This window comes from Parathielavia appendiculata (assembly GCF_033297405.1).
Source record: "Parathielavia appendiculata strain CBS 731.68 unplaced genomic scaffold N657scaffold_5, whole genome shotgun sequence".
Classification (NCBI taxonomy): Eukaryota; Fungi; Ascomycota; class Sordariomycetes; order Sordariales; family Chaetomiaceae; genus Parathielavia; species Parathielavia appendiculata.
The window spans coordinates 517,813-540,480 of NW_026944224.1; the positions used below are offsets into that span (position 1 = coordinate 517,813).

Genomic DNA, 22,668 nt, shown 5'->3' on the forward strand with positions numbered 1-22,668 from the left:
ATCGACAGACAGCCTATCCAAAACAAAGCTTCTTCTGCCTTGGGTCTGCTGCCGATGGCGGTCGTCCTCTTTTCCTTTCTCTTTCCTTCGGCTTCCTCGCATCGGGCGTGGGTTTCTCAACGTGCTGCGTTTGCTGCGCTGCAGCGTCCTGCTGGACCGTGTCTCGGATGGCTCGGCGTGACAGGCACAGATCGATGTGCTCATTGAACAGCCTCTCATCTGCGGGCTGCGGCAGGCCACACACGGGGCAGTCCCACAGTTCTTCCTCGGCTGCCGCAGGCTGCTCTCTTGTGGGGTTAGACACTATCTCCTTTCCATGTCTCCGGCTGGAGCTGACCAGTCCTGAATCCTCATCAGCCTTCCTCGGATTGTGCTCGACACCCGTATTCGTTCGAGGTTGCTGTTCGGATTCGCCTTCACCACCGACTCCTATTCCCCTGCTGCCGGTACTGTTCTCTGCCGACTCGACGGATTCAGACCTCCGTGGCCTCAGCCCGAAGAAGGCCCTCGCATCCGGCTTTTTAGTGCTCACAAGATGTGTACACCGCAGCCCCATCAACCGCAGTTTCATGCCGGGAATCTCTTGCTCCAGCTTCGCTAGCATGGGCAGCGAGTAGTTGTACAGGTCATCCGCCCTGTACAAGGCCCTGGGCGGCACGACCTGACGGGTCAGCACCTCAAAGGTGTGCAGCTTAACCTTCAGACAGAGCGTGCGCCCCTTGCACTCGGCCCTCCTCATATCCGCCTCGAGTTCCTCCGCGGTGCGCCTGAGCTTCTCGCGCAGCTGACCCGGGTCGTCCATGTCGCGGAACGTGCTCTCGGTGCCGACGCTCTTGCGTTCGTACTCCTCGGCTGGCTGCACATCGGTCCTTCCCAGGCCCAGGTAGCAGCGAAGGAGGAACTCGTGCGTCTTCTGGCCGAATAGCTGTTCCAGATACTGCCGCTGCGGGTAGATGTCGCCGCAGGTCTTGACGCCCACCGCTGCCAGCTCGCGCTCCAGCACACGCCCAACGCCGTTCACATTGCGGCAAGGGAGGTCGCGCATGAAGGCCATGATTGTGGTGCGCTCGCGAGGCAAGACGAATTGCCCGTTAGGCTTGTTCATGTTGGAGCAGATCTTGGCGAGCCGCGCGTTGGCCGCGATGCCTGCCGAGACGGTGATTTGGGTCTTCTCGTGTATCTCCCTCCTCATCTGCTCCACGACTTCGGCGGGGTCCATGTCATCATGCTCGGCACAGTACTCGGTGATATTGAGATATGCCTCGTCGATGCTGGCGCTCTCGAACCGCGGGTCATAGTCGGCCAGCACCTCCCGTACCTCGGCTGCTTTAGCGTTGTACTTGTCAAAGTTGAGCGGGAGGAGAATCAAGTCCGGGCAAAGTTTCTTGGCCACGAAGGCGGCCATGCCGCTGCGGCATCCGAAACGACGGGCGACGTAGTTACATGTGGTCAGGACACCGCCGCCCACGGCAAACGGGAGGTCTTTCAGCTCAGGCCGGTCCAGCTGTTCCACGGCGGCGTAAAAGGCGTCGCAGTCGACGTGCACAATGTGCTGCGTCAGGTCGCGGGTGAGCTCAAGCTGGGCAAGCAGGTTGTCGGCTGCCCGGAGCTCGCGAGAGAGATCCAGCGTCTCGAGGCGGCGCTTTTTAGCCATGAGAGCTTCGATCTTGGCCGTGAGAGACTTGTCCCTCGCTTCCTCGTGATTGAAGAACTTGGAGCCCTTGGAAGCATTGTAAATAATCTCGGAGATCTGCGATATGACGGAATCATTCGGTTAGCACAATGCCAACACCAGACACTGGGCAACTTGACCGTTGGGGAGGGATGAGCATACCTTAGACTGGTCAACCGAGTCTTGACCGGCCTTTGTTAGTGAAGGCCCCAGTAGAGAGTATTTGAGTGATGCATGTTCATGAGCTGCGTTTCCGCTCCTGTTGTCGGACTGTGCGGGCGGCGGCTGCTCTGTGGGGTTTGTCTGGGTCTTGGATGTCATGTTACAAATTGACAAAATGTATGCTGCGCCGTAGTCGACAAGAAAACCTAGATTTCATGGCAACGTTATCATTCCTTGCATAACTGGCAGAATCGGGACCGAAACTCGTGTCGGTTCCTAGCAGCAGATCTGCTGGTTGCTGTGCAAGTAAGTGACGCGAATGTTCGCGTTTCAAGGCTCCACGTCGAGAGCGCCAAGTCACGAGGCTGCCAAGTAAAGCCTGCAGAGCTCCCACTAGAGAGACGGGTCCGTCTCGCTTAGTCATCGCAAAAATGTATTAGTCACCACAAAATGCATCTAACGCGGCCACCTCCCCCGCGCCCGTAGCACACTGCCATCTCCACTGCATCGCCATCGCCATGGAGACTTTCCCAGGCGACTGCCTTCCTCCTGAACGCCATTTCGAGTCTCGACAGGCCTTATTCGAGTCGATCAACGCATGGGATAAGCCAAGATGCTACGCCTTTACTACCCAAAGGTCGACGAAGGAGAAGAATGGTACCTCGACAGTGATATACGCATGCGATCGATCTCGTCATCCTCCTAGCGGCGTATTGGAGCGCCAACGGAAAACAACAACTCGAAGGACGAATTGCCTTCTTTCAGTTATAGCAAAAGAGACGCTTGACGGCGGCGGCTGGACCTTGAAGCATCGTTCCGATCAGCGCACTGCGGTATACAACCATGAGCCAAGCCAGCACCCATCGGCCTTCTAGCTTGCGAGAGCCCCATAGAGCTTTTTGCAGCTTTCCTATAAGGGCTTGAGCTTCATTTCTAGACGACGTGACCCACCAACCGGACAACCCCTGCAACCGGACATGCCGATCGTCAAACACACCATCTTTCTCACCCAATTCTTCTTCAAACCAGTTCAAACCTAGATCATGGCGAACCTCAGAGAGCAGCGCATTCAATCAGCGCTTCAAGATGTCCAGGATGGTGTTTCCCTACGCGCAGCATCGAGGCGATGGAACATCCCGAGAACGACACTGTCCAACCCGTCAAAAACTCTAGATGATTCAGAAGCAATAGCCGAAGAGACGAGGTCCCCCGAGCAGCCATCTACGCCTACAAAACGGCAGCCACACGCGGAGAACTCTATTCTCCGGACTCCCCAACAGGGTCAGGATATCCGGAGGGCCGTCGACTTAGCCAGGCAGCACGTCTCGCCAACCAAACGCAGCGTAAGAGCGCTCGTTGCCAAGGTTGGAGATGTGTTGGATACGTAGAACGCGGAGATCGCCGCTTTGAGGGAGGCTTTGCAAACCGCACGCAGGGATCTATAAGCTCAGAAACCACGCACGAAGACTAGAGTCAAAGAGAATGCCAACGACTCGTTTGCGCGTGTTAGGATATAACTGCAGCTCAGGAAGCAAGTGAGAGACCCCCCAAGCGGAGGAAGGGAGGCAGGCAGAATAACCCAGAGCCAGTCGTTGAGCAAGCGCAGGAAATGATCATCCATGGTCTGGATCGTCTTCGGCAGGCTGAGGAGATGTAGAAAACTAAGATTTAGTATAGTTATATGGTTGTGGCAGGACAGGAGTCTGTTGAAGCCCAGGCGTGGTGGACGTCGATCGTGTCCGGTTTGGGGTAGTGTCCGGTTTGGGGTAGTGTCCGGTTTGGGGGTTGTTGGGCAGCCAACAGTTACATGCTCAAGTAAGCTTAGATCAACCAAATGGTATTGAACAGATTGAGGTATGAAATGAAGCTTGAATTGGAGTCACGATTCCAGAGTGACCACACAAATGAAGGATCAAGATAGTGGGTTAGGGTGCCTCAGAATGTCCCTTTCTTTTTTTTTTGGAAAAAATTGTCCTCTCTAATCCTCCCAGGGTAATTACCCCCTTATATAGAGACAGTGTGCCATGATATGACGTTTATGTCAGGAACTGCGTCATTGTGATGGATCTGTGTCATTGTGATGGATCTGTGTCATTGTGATGGATCTGTGTCATTGTGATGGATCTGTGTTTACTGAGAGTCTCGCATTGAACATCAGTGCTCAGTCCGTGAATTTTGGTGCCAAGGAACCCACTCAGTTCAACAGGGGTCATGTCGTCTAATTTCGGGGCGAGCTAGTTCGACTAGTCGCTTAGTGATATCGTCAATCGAGAACTCTATAGAGCTTTCCTAGGTATTGGTGTGCTTGCTCGCCTGCGCCATTAGAGTTGGAGCAGGGTGGGCAGCGAGGTATAAGGCAAGTCGTCTGGGGTGCGGGTAGGCCGCTTGAGGAACAGGGTAGGTCGAGCGGGAGCGCCTGGGTGGTTGGTTCAAGGGTAGTGGGGCAGTCCGTGCGGATCGCTGGCGTGAGGGATTTTCAGTGCTGTGGGCGCAGCTCGTGCCCTCCTTTAAGGATGCCCTGCGTGGCCACGCAGAGGCCACCGCGCAGGCGTAACTAGTATCAGTACATAGTTAGAGCTTTTCGAGCTCTTTCTAGTGACGCTAGTTTTGTCTGTTTTGGTTTGGTTGCGGGTGGGATGCAAGAGAGGACTGAAGTGCTCCTTTAACTAGAGTATACTGAGTGATCTCAATACAGACGAAAAGAAAGTTTTGGCTAACCAGGCGGTTGTGGTGGAATAGGACCCCTGCGATGTTATTCACGACCCAAAGTTTGGAGGCGATAAAGAGTTGTGCTGTTGCAGCTTTGATAGTGGCAAGCTTTCAATCTTGATTATTGTTTTTGAACGACTCTTGCAAGAAGAGATGAGGGGTTGGGGGATACTGAAGAACAAGTTCAACGTCCGGTACACCGGTTGCAAGTGGTTCTCGGGGTCATTGGCAAAGCTGGATTTTGGGTGCAACGGAAGTATGTGAGATGCTTGTTTCAAACACGATCGAGGTGGAGGCTAGCTACCAGCTTTTCCGTCTCTGGATTTATCTTGCCATTCAACACAGACATGAACAGCTACAGTGGCCGCTGCTCACAATTTAAACTCTTCTGGATTAACTTTGCTGCTCCCTTCGATACGGCTAAGTCCAATGGATGCGGTCATGCGGTGGCAGGTCCACGTGGAATATAAAATAAAGATTGCCACGGTAAATGAACAGCTAGTTAACTGGACCACGTTGGGACTGGAAATCTCCCTATCGAAGCTCGTTCAAGGTTCCTGTCCCTACGCTCTTCTGGGCAAACCGCTCAGAAGTAGGCATCTGCTGTGCGTAGGTACACAGTAGTCGCCCGTATAACGGCACCAAATTGCGCGAAGGTCACATGCTTGGGAAACTGTTCTGGATTTTGAATCTTCCTAGCCTACAGGGCTATTGCGCGCTGGGCTCAGTTCTTGAACGGAGACAGCGTGGGCGACGCGAGAGCACAGACCAGCACTTCAAGTGCGCGTCTTGGGTATGTCGTCGCGATTCCTGGTTCTGCCAATCATTGGCTCGAGGTCTCCTCGTTCACCTCGAAGCCGCTTCCCAGTTTTTGGTCCCGTCATCAATTTTTAGTCCTTCATATCGCCCTGATCAGTACCAACGAGCTTTTGGCAGCCATTATTCCCTTCCAATACTCGGGTCGCAACTCCGCCAGCACCCTCCGTCAAGATGCTTCTCAAGCGCAAGCGATCTGAATCCGAGCTGGGATCGGTATTCTCATCGACGCAACGCATGGACAACGGCTGCTTCAACTTTGATGTTATGTCGGCAATGAACACGGCCAGGCGCGGATTCTTTGCGCCGCGATACTCTACGCCCTCGCATTTGCACAGCCGCACCAAGAAGCGCTTCCGCGACAGCCGGCCGTCGGAAGACGAGGTGTACCGTAAGTCCAATTATAACCAGCACACTCAATCTTGCTCATTGCCAGCTTACCTCTGCCCTCTTGCGTATACAGAACACACCTTGGATGTTCTCTATTCAGCCCAGCGCCGGCCACACGAACTCCATCCCGCGCCAGCGCAGCCGCCCCAGACTGCAAACACCGGAATACCCAGCCGACCTTACCGGCAGAGCCACCACGATGGCAGCCAGCTCCAGCAGCGCTCACTACACAGCTTCTGGAACCTTCCTGGGGGTGGCCCGGCGACTTCCTCCACAGGCTCACCGGCATCTTCTCCCGCCTCGTGTCTGTCACCTCTTCTCGCTTGCCCCCTGAGCATACCGACACACTGTGAGGACTGTGGCGCGGGGCTGGGCGGCGACGGCGACGATGATACGATGATGGACATTGACGGGTATGGTGGCTCCGGGTTAGAGGACCAGCCCTGCTGTGTAGCTTGTGGGAAAGCAGTCTGTTTCAGCTGTTCTATCAGTAACCTCGGGGAGCATCGGCGGTGTCTGGCTTGTGCGGGGCCGAGGGGCGGAATAGGTGGCACTGTGCGGGCAAGGAGATTGTTTTGACTCTGGTTGCGAATCAACGTGTCCAGGGTGGTCGGAGCTCGAATGGTATGGTTTGGCGGCGTTGGGGTATTTGGTTAGTGTCGGATTTGGTTCTGGATGCCCTGCTTTCCAGCGTCGGCGTTTGGCGTTTATGGTTATGCGCTCAGTAGAGCCGACGGATGCTTGCAACAGGTAGGGATATATCAGAAGACTTTGGCTAGGTCTCTGCTGCCCGTAGCAGAACGCTTCAAGACATCGCTTTACACAGCGGCGTGTATGACGGTATGGACGGGACAGTCATTGACAGACGTCACACCCCGCGAAGGAAGCCTGAGGAGCTCCGGTGCGGGGCAAGTGTTGCTGACAAGTTCCCCGCCTCAATCCGCTGCCTCCCGAATTCAAGCTCTCCCACTACCTAAGAATCCATGCTTCAGGGACCTGATATCAATCACAACGCTCCCTTCCGAACCCATTGCTGGAAATCAAGGGAAGTTGTCATAGCTGATTGTGACGCCCTCGCACAGCCAGTATGGGAACGCGGGAGGCTAGCCATGCTGGATCGTGGTATGAGGGTGATCCCGAGGAGCTGTCGTCTCAGCTCGACGAATTCCTGGATCGCGTTCCTGCAACCTTGGATGACAGTAGTCTCCCGATTCCGGGTGCGAGGGTGGTGATTGCTCCGTAAGTCATTTGACCCGCCTTTCCCCTTTGAACGGTCTCCTGATCCCCAACCAGTCATGCCGGGTACTTGTACTCTGGGCCTTGCGCGGCCTGGGCCTACAAGGCCCTCAATCTGAGATCGGCGAAACGCGTCTTCATTCTCGGCCCATCCCACACTTACTATCTGCGCGGGTGTGCCCTGACCACATTCGACAAGTACGAAACCCCGTTCGGAGACCTCGTTGTCGATAAGGCCACGACGGCCAAGCTGAGGCAAACCGGCCGGTTTTCCGACATGCCCAAGCGCCATGAGGTGGACGAGCACTCTCTGGAGATGCACATTCCATACTTGTGGAAGAGGCTGGAGCAGACGTTTGGCGACGACAGCACCAAGTACCCGTCTATCGTCCCCATCCTCGTCGGCAACGCCTCGGAGCAGGAAGAGAAGTCTTTTGGCCAGCTCCTCTCGCAGTACTTGGAAGATCCGGAAACTGCTTGGATCGTCTCGTCCGATTTCTGCCACTGGGGATCACGGTTTAAATACCGCCCCAAGCTCCTGGACGGCGTGATCCGGGATCTGGATAAACCGAAGGCTAGCGGGGCGGGCTACGAGAGTCTGCCAGTGACGCCAAACTCGACCAAAATGGTCGAGAATCCCGCGAAACCACAAACGCACGAGGTCATCGCAGTGCTGGACCAGATGGCCATGGATGCGGTCGAGTCCGGCGCACACAGCGAGTTCTACAAGGTTATTCGGGAGACTCACAATACGGTTTGCGGGAGACATCCCATCGGTGTTATGATGGCGGCTTTGGAAGCGGTCGCGGAGGACGGGTCAGAGAAGGGGAAGGGCAAGTTCAGTTTCGTTCAGTACCAGAGGAGCAGCTTGGTCAAAGAAGACTGGGATTCCAGTGTCAGCTATGCGTCTGCCTATGCCATCGTCTGACACACAGTAGAGGAGAGAGAAACGTCACAATGGCGATCATTTCAATGTAACACAAAGGGTATGCTGAATAGCCGGCTCCTAGAACGCGCGTCTGTTATACAAACCACGGCTCGCAATTGGCGATTCGAGGTACAGAATATCAGCTGTTCGATGTTGTGATCAAGGAACGGCGAGCACTTTGACTTCTTCTTCGTCGATGGGGAGACGTATCATGGAAATCCAGTCGAGTTGACCTCGAAGTTGGACAGTTCGGACGGGACGGTCGCATGGTCCCGGCATACGGGGTACAATGGGTCCCCATCCGAAACAGACCTGACGGCCCGGGTGGTTCCAGTATCGGAGAGCGGGGTCAAGCCTCGTTCAAGCTGAAAAGCCTGGGGCTGATCTTTTTCGTGAGGCACATCGATTCTAGGTCGAAGCAGTCCTTGTAGCAAGAAACAGAAACTCCACGCTCATCATTATCTTAGATCTCAGTCGCATTTTCGGAGCCGACAGTGGTGATGTGCTGCTCATGTATCTTGAATTGCCCAACTGCCATCACCTGCCATGGGATGAATGCCCTTGTCGCACACACCTAAGGTAGTCCAACGGACGTGCCTGACAACCCGGTTCTGAAACGCCTTTGTCGCTGGCCTGGCCCACGAAGGTTCCAGCCGTTCCCCGCCAAGCCCAGAGAAGTGGGCCAGGCCTCAACCACAGGGTCCTCTGACCGCCGCGCATGTTGAAGAATCATGGCCAACCCCCAGTCGCGGTTTGTTTGCGATTCGAATACCGTTTGAGATGGGGGCCAGCCGAGTGTTTCTTCTCGGTCTCGGCCTTGATTTTGAACGCACAATTCGTCTGGGGGGAAGAATTGCGGTTAGTTTCGCGCAGTTTTAATCACCCAACAGCATTCAAAGAGTGATGGTAAGTTAGCTCCAGAAACGGGCAGGAACCACACAGCCGCCAACGCCGTGCCAGCCGCGCCACAAGGCCCTAATCCAATTCAGGACCACTCTCCTGAGGATCCTACCTCCATTTTACTGAGGCGCACCCTCGCAAGGCTCGCATTTTCACGGCAGACAACTTTCTTTCCCAACAATCGACTTTGCCTTTTTTCTCGACGCTTCGTATTTTGCCCGATCTTTCGAGACGTAGCAGCCTCACCGCGCAGGATTGTCAGACCGTACACAGATTTTGGCGGTCTTCGCTCTCTCTCTCACAAGATCATCTCCCTCACCCTCCAGTCGATTCTGCGCTCGCGCTCCCCAATATGGGTGTGAGTCGCCCAGCAACCGGTACGACGTACTGCACAAAAGGACTCGTCAACTAACTGGGTATGCACCAGGATCGCGGATACAACCCGCACCAGCACGGTGGATACGACCGTTACGGCCCTCCTGACGGCGGCAGGTATGTATTACCTTTTTATCACTTTCTTCAGTGCCGCCCCTGCGCAGCCTGGACGGGCTATGCCTGAGAGGTCAAGGTAGCTAGCTGACTACATTCGCAGGGGCTACAATTCCGACCCTTTCGACGACCGGAACGCGATGCAGAACGCGATGCAGTCCAGGGGTGAGTACAACGGCGAGGAACTTCCGGACAGGACGTGAGGGTAATCTAACAGCGGGCGGGCTAGGAGCTGGAACACACGAGTTGGCTTCATTCAACCGGCGACCTCCTCAACAAAACTATGCATCTCCTCAACAGGGCTATGCACGTAAGTTGAAAGTCGTCAGATACGGTGTAGGCCGTCAACACCATCTAACAGTGACATTCTCAGCGCCCGGACCGCAGCAGAGCCAACGATCGATCCTCAACGAATGCATCGATATCCAGCGTGGGATTCAAGACGTCGAGAATAGACTGAGAAGCCTCGGCCAACTCCAACGACGAGCCCTCGACGATGCCGACACGTCTAGCGGTTCAGCATCCAAGCGGGAGCTCGACCTATTGACGCAAGAAATCATGGACCAATACAGGGGTCTGACGGACCGCCTTCGGACCGTCAAATCGAACCCCGATTGTCGCCAGCGCCTGAATGTCGACCAGGTCAACAAGACGGACCGCGACCTCAGGAGAGCCATCCAGAAGTTCCAGGAGCTGGAGGCTGGGTCCCGCCGCGAGATGCAGGCCCGCATGGAGCGCGAGGCTCGCATCGCGCACCCGGACTTCAGCGATGACCAGATCGCCGAGATTGTGAGGTCCGACAACCCCCAGATCTTCCAGCAAGCCGTTATGGGCAATCGTTCGGCCCAGGCCAATCGCGTCCTCGGCGCGGTCAAACAACGCCATCAAGAAATGCTGCAAATCGAGAAGAGTCTGATGGAGCTCCTGGATCTCCTCAACGACATGCAGGAGCTGTTGAATAAGCAGGAAGTGACGGTCATGGAGATCGACACGCACGCTGAGCAAGCCGCCGGAGATATGGTCAAGGCGAACGAGGAGCTCGAGGTAGCCGTCACCACGGCCAGGAAAACGCGTAAGAAGAAGTGGATCTGCCTGGGTATCTGCGGTACGTTTGTTGCTTTTGCAGGGACCACGATTCAAAACCAGCTTTCTTGGTTGCTAACCCGTAACAATCAGTGACCATTGTCGTTATCGTCGTGGTGGCCGTAGTCGCCTATATCATGATTAACAAACAAGCGACCGGCGGCGGCGGGAAGAAGCGCAGTCTCTTGCAGCGAAGAGCTATCGATGATTTACAGATGAATACAGCACGAGCTGTCAAAATCTCTTCCGAGTTGATCCCAACCCGCCAACACCGCCGTTCCCCTGAGGCAGACGTTTTCTCGAAGCGGCTATTTAACAGGCCACGGGGCATTGTCGTAACCCCTAACCAGGACGCTGAAGCCGCGTCGAAGAAGCGGTTTGTCATGGACTGGCAAGCTGTCGATCCCACCGGCTCCGACGACTGAAGCCACGGCCTTGTTGGATTAAGTCGCCGCATCTCTTGTGTCAAAGTTCCGCTCGTCAACAGGGAGACGCCAAGGGCAGAGACGATGTGATGGCGAGTACTACCTGTCCTTCGATATTGTTTGCGTTGGCTTGTTTTGGACACGTTGTCTTGGATGCGACATCGACGCCCGCGGGTTTGGGTGGAGGCCGAGAGATTTCATCGTTCTCCCCGGGCATCCACCAACTGGTTTTGTATTTGGGCTCGCTTTCCTTATGAGCATGGCGTGCCGCTGGTAAAGATATCATGGAGTTGATGGGCTTGGGAGCGCTTACCTTTCGATTCCGTCTCTACCGGTGCGTATAAGGCATTGTAATAGAATTCACATTGTCCTTAGTTCTGCTTTTCCGAGTTCTCACTTCTGGGTCTCAAGTGGTTGTGTTCATGGCTTGCCGGAACCTTGGCCAACACGCCGAGTTGCTAGTTGCTCCTTTCCAGCAACATACGTGTCTCCGCAAATGGAATTACCAACAAATCAGGCTCGTAAATATCCGACCTTAATGTGGGCAAGCCTTACAAAAGTTAAGCTTGGATAATGCAGAAGCGTCACGGGCCTCTTTCCGCAGCCATGCCTTCCGATACCGGTCCAACGATGTCACCCAGGACTCGCTGTCTCGCAGCACCAGCTTCAACCACCTTCCGCAGGGTCGACATGCGCTTCTCAAACTCCTGTAGAAGGCTCGAGTAGTCTTCACCACCAGAAGGGGCCGGCTGTTGTTGTCGCACGGAGCTGCCGTCGGACGACGGCATCTCCATCTCGGGGGTTGGCGTCATGCCCATCGGACCGGGACCAGCAGCCGAAGAGGGCGGATCGATACTCACGCCCTCTATCTTCAGGACTAGGTTGTTGCCTAGTCCACCTCTTGCTGCTACCCCGCCGCTGCTGTTGCCAGCTTCCTCCATCAGACTCAGCCGAGCTGACGTTACCGCCCAGTCCGGGGTCAGACTGCTGGCCAATGCTATTTCGTAGCCGTACCCTGATCCGCCATCCGGTGTGGGCTCCATGTCTAGGAGTATGCCTCGGTCTTTTGGGCTTGGGCCATCCGAATCGCCCTCGCCGTCTTCGCCGTCGTAACCAGCTCCATTATAGTATGCCAGGGCGGAAGTTAGTCTCTCTGGGTCGTCGTCGGCAAAGATGTAGTGTACTGTCGGATGGTGTATCGTCTGCCGGTTTGAAGAATGTAATGTTGAAGCTATGAGTGCGAAAACTGGGGAAAACGGTGGGCGTGCAGGTTGAGGTGGCGGAGGTGGAGGCGAGGCACTAGGCGGGTGATCTGCGAGGACGGGGCCCGCGGCTGCGGTTGCGGCTGCGTGTGGTGTATGCGGGCGCGAGGAGTACGCCGCCGAGGCCGGTCGGGGGTGCGATGCTGGAGCTTCCCGGCGCTCTTGTTCTCGACGCAGGCTTGACCTGCTCGTTCGGCTGGCGATGGAGGGGTGCGGGCTGGGTGGCACGGGAGAGGCGTGGTATCCCCGGGAGCCGGGGCGGTCAGGGTCGGGGTCGGCCATTGTTCGCTCGGTTTATCAATATGAAGTCGATGGATAATTGAACGAGTGTTGATCGTGGTTTTGTCAATATCCAGCTTTGGCCTGCCGTGCCGGGAGTTGTCGTTTGGTATGATCCGGCTTCGTTAAATGGTTATGGGGCCTACAGAGTATTGGGGTGGAGATTAGAGAGCGGATACGCCACGAGGGAGTGATGCGCGGGGATAGAGTACTGCCGGCTGATGACTTGCTTTGATTACTGGGGAGGGAGTGCTTCGGGGAAGCTCGGTTGAAGTTGTCTGTACAGCCCATCACGCTTTATCTTATCGCTTACACCCGCAAGGTTATTTCCCGACTGAGCAAGCTGCATTCTGTAAAAAGTGACCCTTCAGCCCTTTTAGCATTTCGGTTTGTGCCAGACACTGCATGGTAAGACAAGCTACCTTGACGTTGTTCCCGTCTCATAATAAATATATCCTAAAGTAACGATGATAAATATACGCTATGCTAAGGTATGGACTTGTCTGTAATCTGCGCTCCCTAGGAGCTGTTAACACGCGCAGTATCCCATCTGTTGTCGACCAATTTCTGACACCTGTCTAACTTGAGGGTGTTGCTCCTCGGCTATAACACTGCTCAACAACGCAGTTCCTCCTCGAAGCTGGTATGCTATAACCCATCCACCTGCACGCCCCTTGCACTCTCTTTGTTGTCAAGCTCTAGACTATCAATGGCTCGGGTCTCAGACATCAGAGGCTCCTTGCGTCATGTCCATTGAGGTTTCGCTCGGCTGCTCAGTCCATTCGAATCCTGAACCATTATCGTTAGGGTCATGGACGGTCAAGGTGAGTATCCCGTAATGAGGACACGAGAGCTTACTCTGACGACACATGGGGCATTGGCCCTTTGCCGAGTCTTGTTTTATCCATTCAAGGATGCAGTGCTATCAGCTTGTCAGCAGCTGTCGTAAAGCCCTAAACTGTACCGCGGTAGATGGGAATGGAAATGACAAACCATGTGGAAGTTGTGCCCGCATTTCCCAGATACTGAGAGAAAGGATCAGCAATGTACACATTCAATAATGAGCGTAAAACTCACGAAGGGGGCAATCGTCCCCAGGATATTTGCACGTTGGACATGTCCCATCAAAGTGGACCTGGCAGATGCCACAGACATCGTCTTCGGGAATATCCCATCGCCATGTCGCAACAGCGTTCCACTTTGTGATTTTGACCTTCATGACGTCGACAGGGGAGAGACGCGCTTGAGAACGGCGCTGGTAGTTGATGCTCTGGCGTCTTCGTCATCCGTTGAGTTGAGGCGTGCACTGCTTCAAGTGGTGATGGTCATGCATGGCCTGGGCTGGTTGATACTAGGTACCTAGCTTAGCGGTAGTTGCCCAGGTGAAGGTGATCGATTAGGGAAAGTCCGTCAGCGTCGGGTTGCGAATGGAAATTTTCGATCACCGAAATTACAGCCGGAAACTGAAATTATTTCACTAAAGGCTACCTTACCATGAATTGGCTTGGCGAAATGGAAGTATAGGTACTACTATCGGTACCCAAATTGGGTGTCGTGAGCTATTGGAGACCGACATGGCTAAGGGTTGGCCAGATAGACCTCACGTATAACATTAATTCTTATTCTTACCTCCTACCAAACGGGCATAACGTAAACATTTGAAATGATATTTCACCGCCGTGTTTTCATTTTCCACGGCCAGAGATCTTTCCGAAATTCGCAACCCCACGTCAGTGGCCCGGTGCTTTACCGTTATCTCTGAGGCGCTTATCGAAGTGAGCTGTAATGGTGGCCCAAGCTTCCTCCCGGCTTGCTGCCCGGATTTCTGCAACAGCAGCTCCCCCTCATGACCACAATACCGTTGACCTCGGCGGCTCAGACATGGACAAAGGAGGTCGACCTTAGCTCAGAACCCACCTTGCCGTGGCGCCCGCAAGACTTCCTGAGACGTGTTTCCTCTCGAATCACGGCGCACGAATCATTTGGGCACTGGCCTGCAACAGCGATTGCAGCAGGTAACCAGCAATTGCCGGGAGCAGAGAACTTTCGATTCTACACATCATGCGCTCCCTCGCTGCCCTCCGCCCGGCGGTGCGGGTTTCACTTTCGCAGCATAGTTCCCAGCAGCTATGCCGCGGTGCGACCGTCCGATCCCTTCCGCCACACCTCATAACAGCTGCCACCCTCCGGACCCGCCGATCCTTTTCCAGCTACCTTGTCACCCCGCAGGAGCTCGCAGACGCCCTCAAGAAGAGCCCGCCCTCGCCCATCTCGTCCGAGCCGCGCGTGATCCCGCTCTGCGCCTCATGGTTCCTCCCCAACGACCCGCAGGGCCGCACCGGCCTTCAGGTGTTTCGCGAGAAGCGCATCCCCAGGGCCCGCTTTTTTGACCTCGACAAGGTCATCGATAAACGCAGCCCCTACCCTCACATGCTGCCGAGCCCAAAACACTTTGCCGAGGCCATGAGCGAGCTGGGCATCCGCCACGATGACACGGTGGTGGTTTACGACAGCAACGAGCTGGGCATCTTCAGCGCGCCACGCGTCGGATGGACCATGAAGGTCTTTGGCCATCCAAAAGTCCACATCCTCAACAACTTCAGGTTATGGGTCGAGCAGGGCTTTCCGACAGAGTCGGGCAATGTGTGGACGGTCGAGTGCGGGACATATCCGATTCCGCACATGGACGAGAACAAGGTGGCACACTTTGATGAGGTGCGCGAGGTTGCTCAAGATTACAACAAGGAGGGCGCTGAGGGTGTCCAAATACTCGACGCCAGATCCTATGGCCGCTGGTCGGGCAAGGACCCGGAGCCGAGACCTGGCCTTCCCTCGGGCCATGTGCCTGGATCAATCAACATCCCCTTCGACGCCGTCCTCGACTCGGCGACCAAGGCTTTCCTCCCGGCAGACAAGTTGAAGGAGGTGTTTGTGAGCAAGGGTGTAAACCCAGAGAAGCCCATCATCTCCAGTTGCGGGACCGGTGTCACGGCTTGTGTTCTCGAAACAGCACTGAGCGAGGCTCAGTATGGCTCGCCAGAAAGGAGGAAGGTTTACGACGGCAGCTGGACGTGAGTGGCACCAGGATAACCACGAATGTGAACCAGAACTTGGGTGAAAGATGCTGACAATGCTCTTAGCGAATGGGCACAACGTGTGAAGCCTTCAGATTCACTCATCCAGACCGAGACGTAGGGCTGTGGGGAAGAAGCTCCCTCTCTCACATTGAGTCATCTTGAGTCTACAACGCGCGGCATCCTGAACACCACATTGCCACTCTTCTTGATATGTACGATTACCTCCAGGCAACATCGAGCCTTGCCGACGGCACATGCATGTGGAATGATTGCGAATTGCGGGGTGCTCCGGGAGTTTTGGGTTGGAAGGGCGTGGAGATTGTGTCCGTGCCAGCAAGCATTAGGCGGAAGGAGTAACGTTTTGTCTGGTCAAATCTGGACTGACTTCCTCGTGCGTCTCAACTCCATCGCCGCGAAATATCTCATCCGTAACTGGGCACACGCCAAGTTCAACAGTGTCTTGCTACCCCGACTTCCCGACATATCAGGCATCCCTCTATTAGTCATTCGCTGCTCGTTCGTCTCCAAGTGAAGTGATCCTGAAACTTCAGAATCCTGTTTGAAGCGCCTTAAGCACTGCAGGTCATACTGTCCATCTGATCGGGTACAGGACAGAAAGGCAAGGACCTCACCATCAACCCATGCTGAATCTCCATGTCATATGACGTCGCAATGCAGATCCGGTTTGGAACGCCGTGTGATTCCTTCCCAGAGGCCTTCCCGCTCCCAACTGAACCACTGGCTGGACGACCGAGAACCCTAGCATGTGCCAGCGCGCTCGTACTCTCTCCTTATTGAAGGACGTCAGGTAAGCCTAGAGAAAACCTGAAGACTCACGAGAGCACAGTCAAAGGTGGGCTGATAGTTACAGCTCTGTGTCAGACACAATACTGAGATGCATACCTCCTCGAGCAGCCTTCTTGGTAACCCAACGCCCAAGAAATGGGGAATCTGTTTAGTGTGCCATGTCAAACGGCGCCTATTGCTTACGTCGATGGTCGCAATGGAATTTGCAGAGCCGTGTTTTGGAACATGAAACTCGGGAGGACGATAGATAGAGGCGAGTACTAGAACACTACAAAAAGCTCACCATCCAGCTCCCAGAGGAGGTGGATGGCTACAAAGTTCTGGGACCACGGATTTGGCTTCGTGGCAGGGGCCCCGGCGGTTGGCGTTCGAGAAAATCGGCGACGGGGCGCCGAGTCGAACGGGTGCCCTCCCTCTCAGGAGGACCCATTGTCCCAGGGGGATTTTGGGGTCCCCCAACCCCTTCCAACGGGCCAATGCCAACCAGGCCATTGGCCCGTTGGAAGGGTTAGTGGGAGAAGAGAACGCGGACCTAAAACATAAAGGGCGGGCGGCCTGGAAGGTGCGTGCTGTTGTGGCGGGCGTGAATTGGGATGAAAGCTCAGGGCTGTTGTTGAACAACTCGGCACACATTGAGCGTGAAGAGGGCCAAGAAGGGATCAAGTTGCTCATGATTCAATGACCAGATAATAGCCCATTTCACAACTCCTCTCTCCCTCCCAGGTGCCCCTCGAGCCCCTCGATGAGCGCACCATAATGCTTGAACAAAGGTGCGTCCTCGCCCAGGCCCCAGGCGAACACGCCTCCCAAGCGCCTCTTGCCGAAAATGAGAGGGAACTTGCGCTTGATGGCATCGGGCGTATCAAAGGTCCACCAGAGGTCTTCCAGGGCGTCCCAATAGTAGAAGCCGCCCTGCTGGTCGTCGTACGCACCGCTCTCAACTGCACGGGAGAACGACTCTGTCACTTCTTCTGGCACCGAGTCGTGCCAGGAGAAGCCGCCGCTGCGGCCGAGATCCCTGCCCGTCTCGGGGTCCTCCAGGAGCAGCGTCGGGCACCCCACGGGCGAGGCGAGCGCGCAGGCGCTGTGCTCGGTCTTGAAGTACTTTGCGTAAAATGCGAATCCGAGGTTGAGTTTCTGCGGTGCCGCTCCGGCGGACACATAGGCATCAACGGCTTCGAGACTGAGCTCGACTCCCGTGTGGTGCTTGGTCACCGTGTCGCGGCGGTTCATCAGATCGTAGGTCATGACGTTGAGGAAATCGACGTGGCGCATGATGCGCGGCACCGTCTCGCGCGTGAAGGCGAGCATGTCCCGCTTGAGGCCGGGCACGGCAGCTGAGATGATCTTGCCCGGGCCGAGGGCGGCGCGCAGGTCGGCGAGCAGGAGCGGGTAGGCCGTGATTTCCCAGGCCTTGGCCGAGTTGGGCACCTGCTTGTAGTCCTCTCCGTTGCCCCTGCTCGATGTTAGGTGTGTATGCGTGTTTGCAAGGCGCGCGAGATAACCCAGACTTACCCCGGGTATTCCCAATCCACATCCACACCATCGGCACCCGTGGCGGCAACCATACTGGCTACGTTCTCGGCAAACGTCTTGCGCGTTTCATCGTTGAGAGCGGCCACGGAGAAGCCAATGGTGTCTCCCCAGCCCCCAATCGCCACCAAGATCCTGGTATGTCTTGGAAACTTCGCTCGCACCTCCTTGACGGTGGTGAACAGTGGCCAATCTGTCCTCTCGGGCTCATTGAAGATGCCAGGGCTCATGAACGCCACAGCGACGTGGGTCACATGCTGGAGTTGGTTTATTGGCGGTGCAATCGGGTGTTGGCTACGTGGGCGGAAAGGGGTTAGCCAATGGCCGGTCTCGTGAGAGACAGCATCTACAGAGAAGAGGATAGCCGGTGCACAGGTACCTACCCAGTGAAGTACATAATGCAACGCAGGTCCCGTTTCGCCGTCAAATTGATGGCCACGCTGAGCGAGACGAAGTGGAAGAGCAGCGACCAGAGCTGTCGTATTGACGCCATCTTGTTGATACAAACGCTGCGGAGAGATGATCTCGAACTCAATCTGGGCCAGAAAAGTGCATCTGACAAGTGAACCTGAAAGAGGGGCGGGACAAGGGAGGAAGGGTGTTGAACCGGCACAAACACGATCTCCTATGAGATGGAGCTCTGCAACTGGTTTCGCTGCTGTTTTCTGAACTACATTCTTTCAGTTGGAAATGGCGTTTCTGGCCTGCGATTTCAAGGCGCAATGAAATGTCGTGCAACAGAAACTGGGTACATGTAACCAAAATCGCAATGACGAAAGAGGTTCACGGCAGGCAAGCATGACCAGGGTGTGGGCCGCCAGATAAATGGACCTGAGCTAAGCCTAGCTAAGTACTATCCAGTCTATAGAGAAAAAGTCCCGAAGCGAAAATGGCACTGACCTCGAAAGTTGGGGTGGATGGTCTGTTCCAAACTCGATCAACGGGCCCTTTTTAGTTCTCCCATACCAGTTGAGATCTCGGGCATTGGGAGCGTACGGTATGAGCTAGGTACAAAATCATTGGCCACCGATCATCACACAAGCACATCGCCATGCTGGAAAACCTCTGCACCCTTCCGCTCTCAGCGGAGCTCTTCACCCAGGTCCTGCACCCTTCCAAGCCACTTCTCACCGTCGGACTGTTGAATGGCCGGGTTGAAAGCTTTCGATTGCCAAGCGAGGACGACGAGGGGGGCAACAGCAGCTCCAATAGCGGCAGGGGCTTGATCAAGAGCGTGTGGAGCACACATCGGCACAAGGGGAGCTGCCGCTATCTGGCTTACAGCCACGATGGAGAAGGTGAGAGAGTTTGCAAAGCTGCGCAGACAGTACGGCATGATACTAACAAATGGCCATGCCCAGCCCTCTACTCTGCCGGCACCGACTCCGTCGTGAAGCACTTCTCCCCCGAGACGGGAATTGTCGTCTCCAAGATCGGCCTCCCACCCCGCAACAGCGCCACCACCACAACCGATTGTCCCGCCATCCTCCACGTCCTGTCCCCGCAAACCCTCCTCCTTGGCACCGACTCGGGCGGCCTGTACATCTTCGACCTGCGCGAGAACGGCAGCCTGAACCCCAAACCCGCGCGCAAGCACATGCCGCACGCCGACTACATCTCCAGCATCACGCCCCTGCCCGCCTCGGCCGAAAGCAGTTCCGGTTTCCCCAAACAATGGGTGTCGACGGGCGGCACCACGCTCGCCGTCACGGACCTCCGAGCCGGCATCGTTGCCACGTCGGAGGACCAGGAGGACGAGCTGCTGTGCTCGACCATCATCCCCTCCGGGCTGGGCCCGAAACGCATGCGCAACAACGCCGTCGTGGCCGTCGGCACCGGCGGCGGCGTGCTGACGCTGTGGGACCGTGGCGCGTGGGACGACCAGCAGGAGCGCATCTACGTCTCGGGGGGGAAGAGCAAGCGGGACGCGGATAGTCTCGATGCCATTGTGCGGGTGCCCGACGAGCTCGGCTTGGGCGGGAAGAAGGTGATTGTGGGCGTGGGCGACGGCAGCATGGCCGTGGTGGACCTGAAGCAGCGCGAGGTGCAGGCTGTGCTGAAGCACGATGAGGTTGAGGGCGTCGCTGCGCTGAATTTTGACTACCAAAACCGCTTGATTAGTGGCGGCGGCAGGACGGTCAAGGTTTGGGCTGAGTCGGGCGTGGAGGGGTTTGAGGAGGAGGAAGAAGGGGACGGGGAGCACCAAGCTGCCAAGATCAAAAGGTCCGCGGACAGCGACGACGAGTCGGATCGCGACGACAGCGATGGCGAGGACGAGCGCCCAGTGAAGCATTTGAAGAAGAAGCGCAGGAAAGGCAAAGGTGGGCAAGCAAGGATTGTCGCCTTCCCAGGCCTGGACTAAGCCGTCGCTGGGGGCAGAGAGCGGCATGTAATATCTACTTGGCGGATTCTCGAAATTAGTGCAACGCCGACTTGCAGAGCTACGGATTGCCATTCGGGAAACATCGAAAAATCTCAGCAAAGTTACTCACTTGGGCCTGTGGCCCAGCGCTCCACTTTTGGAGCGGTTCTCGGAGACTTGGACAAGCCTGCCGGTCTGTGGCACGTTAAGGCGATATCTAAACAGAGGACAACCCGTGGTATCGCCCGAGAACTGCTTAAACGTCAAGGATTGGTCGAGTCAACCCCTCGAGTCCAATACTCTCTGATCACTAAGGTACCGGTGGCTGCCAGCGGCTAAGGTTCAGATAATCCCTACGCTTCAAAGGCTCTTGAATGTTGATTTGGCTAATCTCTGGAGTGGGTGCCTCTCCTTCTCGCGGTGAGTACGTCTAGTCGTCTCTCCACACAGATTCAGCTGTATCAATATCTTACACGGACATAATAAACCTTAACTTTACCATCGCTCCCAGGTCTACTCAGTGGTTCCGGTTATATTATATGTCTCTGAACAGATTCAAGCTGCCGGGCGGGTGTAATCCAGCTCTCTCACCCTTCGCCACACTTCTCGGACAGTTCTTTCTTGCCCTTCCCTCCCAGACTCGGTATTCGATGGCCCTGCAGGTCTCCATGGCCAGGTAAGCTGCGACGTTCAGGCTAATACAAGGTCACTGGGGTCGCTCACCGGATAGCCAAGTATAGGCGACTTCCCAGCTTGACATCCTCGATTTTACTTGTCCGGGAATCACCAGGCGGGTTCGCTGTTGTTATCAGCCCGCCCGCTTCTTGGAGGATGACGATGCCGGCAGCAACATCCCTTGTTTGTTCAATCAGCAACCTGTCGTCCGGGGGAACCTGATCACCGAGACATACCACTCCCAGCAGCCCCCTTCCCACCAAATATCAAACGCCCCCATTGCGGTATACGCAAGATCCATCGTCGCGCTTGTTCACTCTGGAGTCAGCGGAACAAAACTCATTAAAGCATGCTCGGGAAAATGCCTTGACGCTGACGTACCTGCCCAAACTCCGCACCCCATGGACCATGCCCCCCTTCCCTCCTCTCCCGCCAACCTCAGCAGCCATGTTCAAGAAACTCTCAACCTTCCGACACAAATTCCCATCCGGCCTATCCTTCCTATCCTTACCCCACTCGCACGAGAAGACACAACTCTGGGGCGCGTTCTCAGGCATGGGCGGTATTGACGGGCTCCGGACGAGGGGCAGGCGCTGCGTCTCGTTGAGCCAGGCGCCGCGGCCGCGGCAGGCGGTGAATAACTGGTTCAAATAAGGCGCGCAAATGACGCCGATGGTGGGCTTGCCGTGAAGGACGAGTGCGATGGAGACGCAGAACATGGGGAAGAGGTGCGTGTAGTTGACGGTGCCGTCGAGCGGGTCGACGCACCAGGTTGGTGTGGTGTCGGAGATGAGGTAGGCGCGGGATGAGCAGGTTTTGGAGTAGCTTTCCTCGCCGACGAAGCTGGGTTGGTGTATGGGTGTTGTTAGTTTAGGGAACTGTATCACTGTTTGGAGTTGAGGGTAGGACGCGGCTTGGTTACGCATGGTCGGGGTATTTCTCCGCTATGGATGTCTTGATGAAGGCTTCGACATCTGTTGGGGAATGGAGGTTAGCGACTGGAAGGGTCACGAGATGAAGCATCGAACTAAGGTAGTTGGCGCACCTTCGTCCGTCTTGGTCACAATATCTACTGCGCTGTCCTTCTCGGAGAAATCTTGGGAGCTCTGGCCACTCCCGTTGAATCTCGCCTGGGCAGCCTCGAGGAGCAGTTTCCCTGCGTCCTTGCCGAGTTGTACAGCAAAGGCATAGATGTCATCCAACTCCTCTTCCGTGAAGGGTTTGATGGCCATGGCTGTCACAGATTACGAGGTCTGATGCGTTGCGGTCGTGAACTAGCGGGATAACGAACGATTCTTGAAAGTCACAGGAGTCAAACTCGAGATACACCGGAAATCACGCTTCGTCGTATCTCCGCCACTGAAAGCCGCTGGAAGCCGAAGTCAGGCGTACCATTCCGCGCTCTGCGGACCCCGGGAGATAGGCGCCCTGTCCGTGGTATGGTGGTTTGACCCACTTCCCCGGATCGGCACGAGGCAAACCTGCGATTCGGCTCCCCGGCGCATCACGGCGATGGGCAATAACACACACTTTACAAGACACCGTGTTCTCACAGGCCTCGAATGAGCAGTATCAGGTAACCAGAGTATAGCTCAGTATCTAAGAACCCAGATCCTCCAGCGGCATTCGTCCCTTTGCCCGAGATTTTGGCAACCGATTTCCGAACGGGAGAGTCTTCACCCGGGCTGTGGGGAGCCGAAGTGGAGGCCGACTCCTCCGGCTCCATTATTCCCAGTGATGACTTCACACACTTCTGGGGGTGACGTTGCTCAGGTTGCCCCGGCTGGTGCTGATACGGCCCGTGGATAAGACCTTGGTTGGAGGTCCGTTTACACAGCATGGCAGCGAGGGAGGATCGGAAGC

The 22,668-nt window shown here is 55.7% G+C and overlaps 10 protein-coding genes across 10 annotated transcripts; 5 read left to right on the plus strand and 5 right to left on the minus strand.

Annotated features, from left to right (window-relative positions):
• Positions 1 to 13: 13 nt before the first annotated feature.
• On the minus strand, positions 14 to 1,993 carry N657DRAFT_655538 (DNA/RNA polymerase; the record flags this gene model as incomplete). Its single annotated transcript, XM_062794611.1, has 2 exons — positions 14 to 1,750; positions 1,850 to 1,993. 2 exons carry the CDS (start codon positions 1,991 to 1,993, stop codon positions 14 to 16), a joined length of 1,881 nt encoding a protein of 626 aa, XP_062648009.1.
• Positions 1,994 to 5,533: 3,540 nt separating this feature from the next.
• N657DRAFT_571791 (uncharacterized protein) lies at positions 5,534 to 6,328 on the plus strand (the record flags this gene model as incomplete). The annotated part of the gene is made up of 2 exons (XM_062788834.1): positions 5,534 to 5,750; positions 5,823 to 6,328. The coding sequence occupies 2 exons, from the start codon at positions 5,534 to 5,536 to the stop codon at positions 6,326 to 6,328; spliced, it is 723 nt and encodes a 240-aa protein (XP_062648010.1).
• A 508-nt stretch (positions 6,329 to 6,836) lies between these two features.
• On the plus strand, positions 6,837 to 7,913 carry N657DRAFT_571787 (UPF0103-domain-containing protein; the record flags this gene model as incomplete). The annotated part of the gene is made up of 2 exons (XM_062788832.1): positions 6,837 to 6,988; positions 7,043 to 7,913. 2 exons carry the CDS (start codon positions 6,837 to 6,839, stop codon positions 7,911 to 7,913), a joined length of 1,023 nt encoding a protein of 340 aa, XP_062648011.1.
• Positions 7,914 to 9,005: 1,092 nt separating this feature from the next.
• On the plus strand, positions 9,006 to 11,305 carry N657DRAFT_644451 (t-SNARE). The gene is made up of 7 exons (XM_062792765.1): positions 9,006 to 9,171; positions 9,241 to 9,305; positions 9,406 to 9,467; positions 9,532 to 9,612; positions 9,676 to 10,407; positions 10,479 to 11,055; positions 11,124 to 11,305. The coding sequence occupies exons 1-6, from the start codon at positions 9,166 to 9,168 to the stop codon at positions 10,808 to 10,810; spliced, it is 1,278 nt and encodes a 425-aa protein (XP_062648012.1). The 5' UTR covers positions 9,006 to 9,165; the 3' UTR covers positions 10,811 to 11,055; positions 11,124 to 11,305.
• On the minus strand, positions 11,136 to 12,609 carry N657DRAFT_644454 (uncharacterized protein). Its single transcript, XM_062792766.1, has one exon. The coding sequence runs from the start codon at positions 12,352 to 12,354 to the stop codon at positions 11,395 to 11,397; it is 960 nt and encodes a 319-aa protein (XP_062648013.1). The 5' UTR covers positions 12,355 to 12,609; the 3' UTR covers positions 11,136 to 11,394.
• Positions 12,610 to 12,782: 173 nt separating this feature from the next.
• Positions 12,783 to 13,670, minus strand: N657DRAFT_617251 (RING/U-box). Its single transcript, XM_062790515.1, has 4 exons — positions 13,429 to 13,670; positions 13,345 to 13,376; positions 13,210 to 13,273; positions 12,783 to 13,140 (listed from the first exon to the last, which is right to left on the minus strand). The coding sequence occupies exons 1-4, from the start codon at positions 13,568 to 13,570 to the stop codon at positions 13,073 to 13,075; spliced, it is 306 nt and encodes a 101-aa protein (XP_062648014.1). The 5' UTR covers positions 13,571 to 13,670; the 3' UTR covers positions 12,783 to 13,072.
• A 352-nt stretch (positions 13,671 to 14,022) lies between these two features.
• Positions 14,023 to 15,952, plus strand: N657DRAFT_644455 (Rhodanese-like protein). Its single transcript, XM_062792767.1, has 2 exons — positions 14,023 to 15,422; positions 15,492 to 15,952. The coding sequence occupies exons 1-2, from the start codon at positions 14,413 to 14,415 to the stop codon at positions 15,544 to 15,546; spliced, it is 1,065 nt and encodes a 354-aa protein (XP_062648015.1). The 5' UTR covers positions 14,023 to 14,412; the 3' UTR covers positions 15,547 to 15,952.
• Positions 15,953 to 16,934: 982 nt separating this feature from the next.
• N657DRAFT_655545 (glycoside hydrolase family 18 protein) lies at positions 16,935 to 18,261 on the minus strand (the record flags this gene model as incomplete). Its single annotated transcript, XM_062794612.1, has 3 exons — positions 16,935 to 17,691; positions 17,751 to 18,062; positions 18,152 to 18,261. 3 exons carry the CDS (start codon positions 18,259 to 18,261, stop codon positions 16,935 to 16,937), a joined length of 1,179 nt encoding a protein of 392 aa, XP_062648016.1.
• Positions 18,262 to 18,819: 558 nt separating this feature from the next.
• Positions 18,820 to 20,130, plus strand: N657DRAFT_571898 (YVTN repeat-like/Quino protein amine dehydrogenase; the record flags this gene model as incomplete). The annotated part of the gene is made up of 2 exons (XM_062788843.1): positions 18,820 to 19,066; positions 19,130 to 20,130. The coding sequence occupies 2 exons, from the start codon at positions 18,820 to 18,822 to the stop codon at positions 20,128 to 20,130; spliced, it is 1,248 nt and encodes a 415-aa protein (XP_062648017.1).
• A 719-nt stretch (positions 20,131 to 20,849) lies between these two features.
• N657DRAFT_572260 (inositol monophosphatase) lies at positions 20,850 to 22,037 on the minus strand (the record flags this gene model as incomplete). Its single annotated transcript, XM_062788877.1, has 5 exons — positions 20,850 to 20,985; positions 21,042 to 21,113; positions 21,187 to 21,648; positions 21,728 to 21,779; positions 21,851 to 22,037. 5 exons carry the CDS (start codon positions 22,035 to 22,037, stop codon positions 20,850 to 20,852), a joined length of 909 nt encoding a protein of 302 aa, XP_062648018.1.
• Between the last annotated feature and the right edge of the window lie 631 nt (positions 22,038 to 22,668).